This window comes from Pygoscelis adeliae, unplaced genomic scaffold (genome assembly GCF_000699105.1).
Source record: "Pygoscelis adeliae isolate BGI_AS28 unplaced genomic scaffold, ASM69910v1 Scaffold160, whole genome shotgun sequence".
NCBI lineage: Eukaryota > Metazoa > Chordata > Aves > Sphenisciformes > Spheniscidae > Pygoscelis > Pygoscelis adeliae.
Genome location: NW_008824035.1, coordinates 2,625,114 through 2,626,378, shown reverse-complemented (window position 1 = coordinate 2,626,378; position 1,265 = coordinate 2,625,114). Strand labels below are relative to the sequence as shown.

Below are 1,265 nucleotides of genomic sequence, written 5' to 3'. Positions count from 1 at the left end.
TATTACGCAACAGCTTCATGAACACTGGGAATAAGCTTGTGGCGCAGCAGATTTTGGAAAACTAAGAACAGTTGAGAGCAGGCACACGGTCAGGCCTCTGAAATGGTGAAGAGAAAGAGAGGAAAAGATCAGAGCCAGTGCTGCACAATTTGTAGCAACTCAGAAAGCCACTGAGCTGTGGACTGAAACCAAAACAGGAGGAAAGAACCTTGCCTGCAAAGACAAAACTAGCAGGGTGAGAGCTCTAGCTCTCCCAACTTCTATTCTGTCTTATCTAACTAATTTAATTTTTTTTCTATTTTAAAAATATACTTGTTCATATTTACTTACTATTAAACTTGTTTTTTGAGTTTAGAAATCTGTTTGCAGTTCTTATCGTAAGAAAAAAATAGATTACTCAAAATTCCAGCAGACTCAGGGTCTCATCACAAGATCTGCCCTTTCCTGGGAGAGAGACTTTTACAAAACTTGGAGACTCCTATTCTGTCAAGCTTTATGTATACTGGCCAAAAGGATCTTAGGTTTCTTTATGGAGGGAGAGGGGAGGAACACAGATGCACACATACACGTCATGCCTGATGGCATAACTTTGTTTAGGAAACTAGGCTAAAAATAGAGCAGCTCACTGAAGAGTATTTGGCTTAAGAAAGACACATAATTTAATATGGTTGTTTTATCTTGAGGGAGTCACAACTTCCTTAACCTGGTAAATCACCTTTTAATTATCATTTATGAGAATTTTGCTCGAATACGGCTTTCAAATGAGTGACTTAAGGGAACAGACAAGAAAAGGATACGCCTCTTTCGCAGATAAGACAACAGCATTTGTTCAGGATCAGCATTTTTCTCTACTATCTGCAGTAAGAAATGAAAAACAAGGTTTAACTACGAAACCAAGGCTTTTCAAAATTCAGGGCACAGACTACATTCCCACAAAGCCAGAAGAGAATCCTTCTCTGGTTCCCTCTCATAGAACTAGACTAATTGCCAAAGACCACAGGAGAATTTGGGCTCCTCCTGGAAATTCCTTCTCAGACAGATACGTTTCCAGGAAAGAAGTGCCAGGGTACCTTGCAACTACTGAAAATAACTGCTGTTCAGTGAAAGGTCGTACCGAGGGCATTTACCTTCAGCCACCCTAGAAATAAAAATGCAGCAGAACTTTGCTACAATAAAGGCAGCATAGCATAAAGAATTAATGATTTGCAGATTCTAGAGTCTCCCCGGCACTTTAACCTACTGGGATGAACACCAGAGGATGCCTG

General features: G+C 40.2%; 1 protein-coding gene across 3 annotated transcripts in view; it reads right to left on the bottom strand.

The window, feature by feature from the left end:
- The window catches only part of AOX1 (aldehyde oxidase 1), a 43,673-nt gene extending 42,820 nt beyond the window's left edge, over positions 1 to 853 (bottom strand). For all 3 annotated transcript variants that reach the window (XM_009331624.1, XM_009331631.1, XM_009331639.1), the window contains exon 1: positions 798 to 853. In XM_009331624.1, the coding sequence (XP_009329899.1) occupies positions 798 to 825 (28 nt within the window). In that variant the 5' untranslated portion in view covers positions 826 to 853. The remainder of the gene's footprint in view (positions 1 to 797) is intronic.
- Between the last annotated feature and the right edge of the window lie 412 nt (positions 854 to 1,265).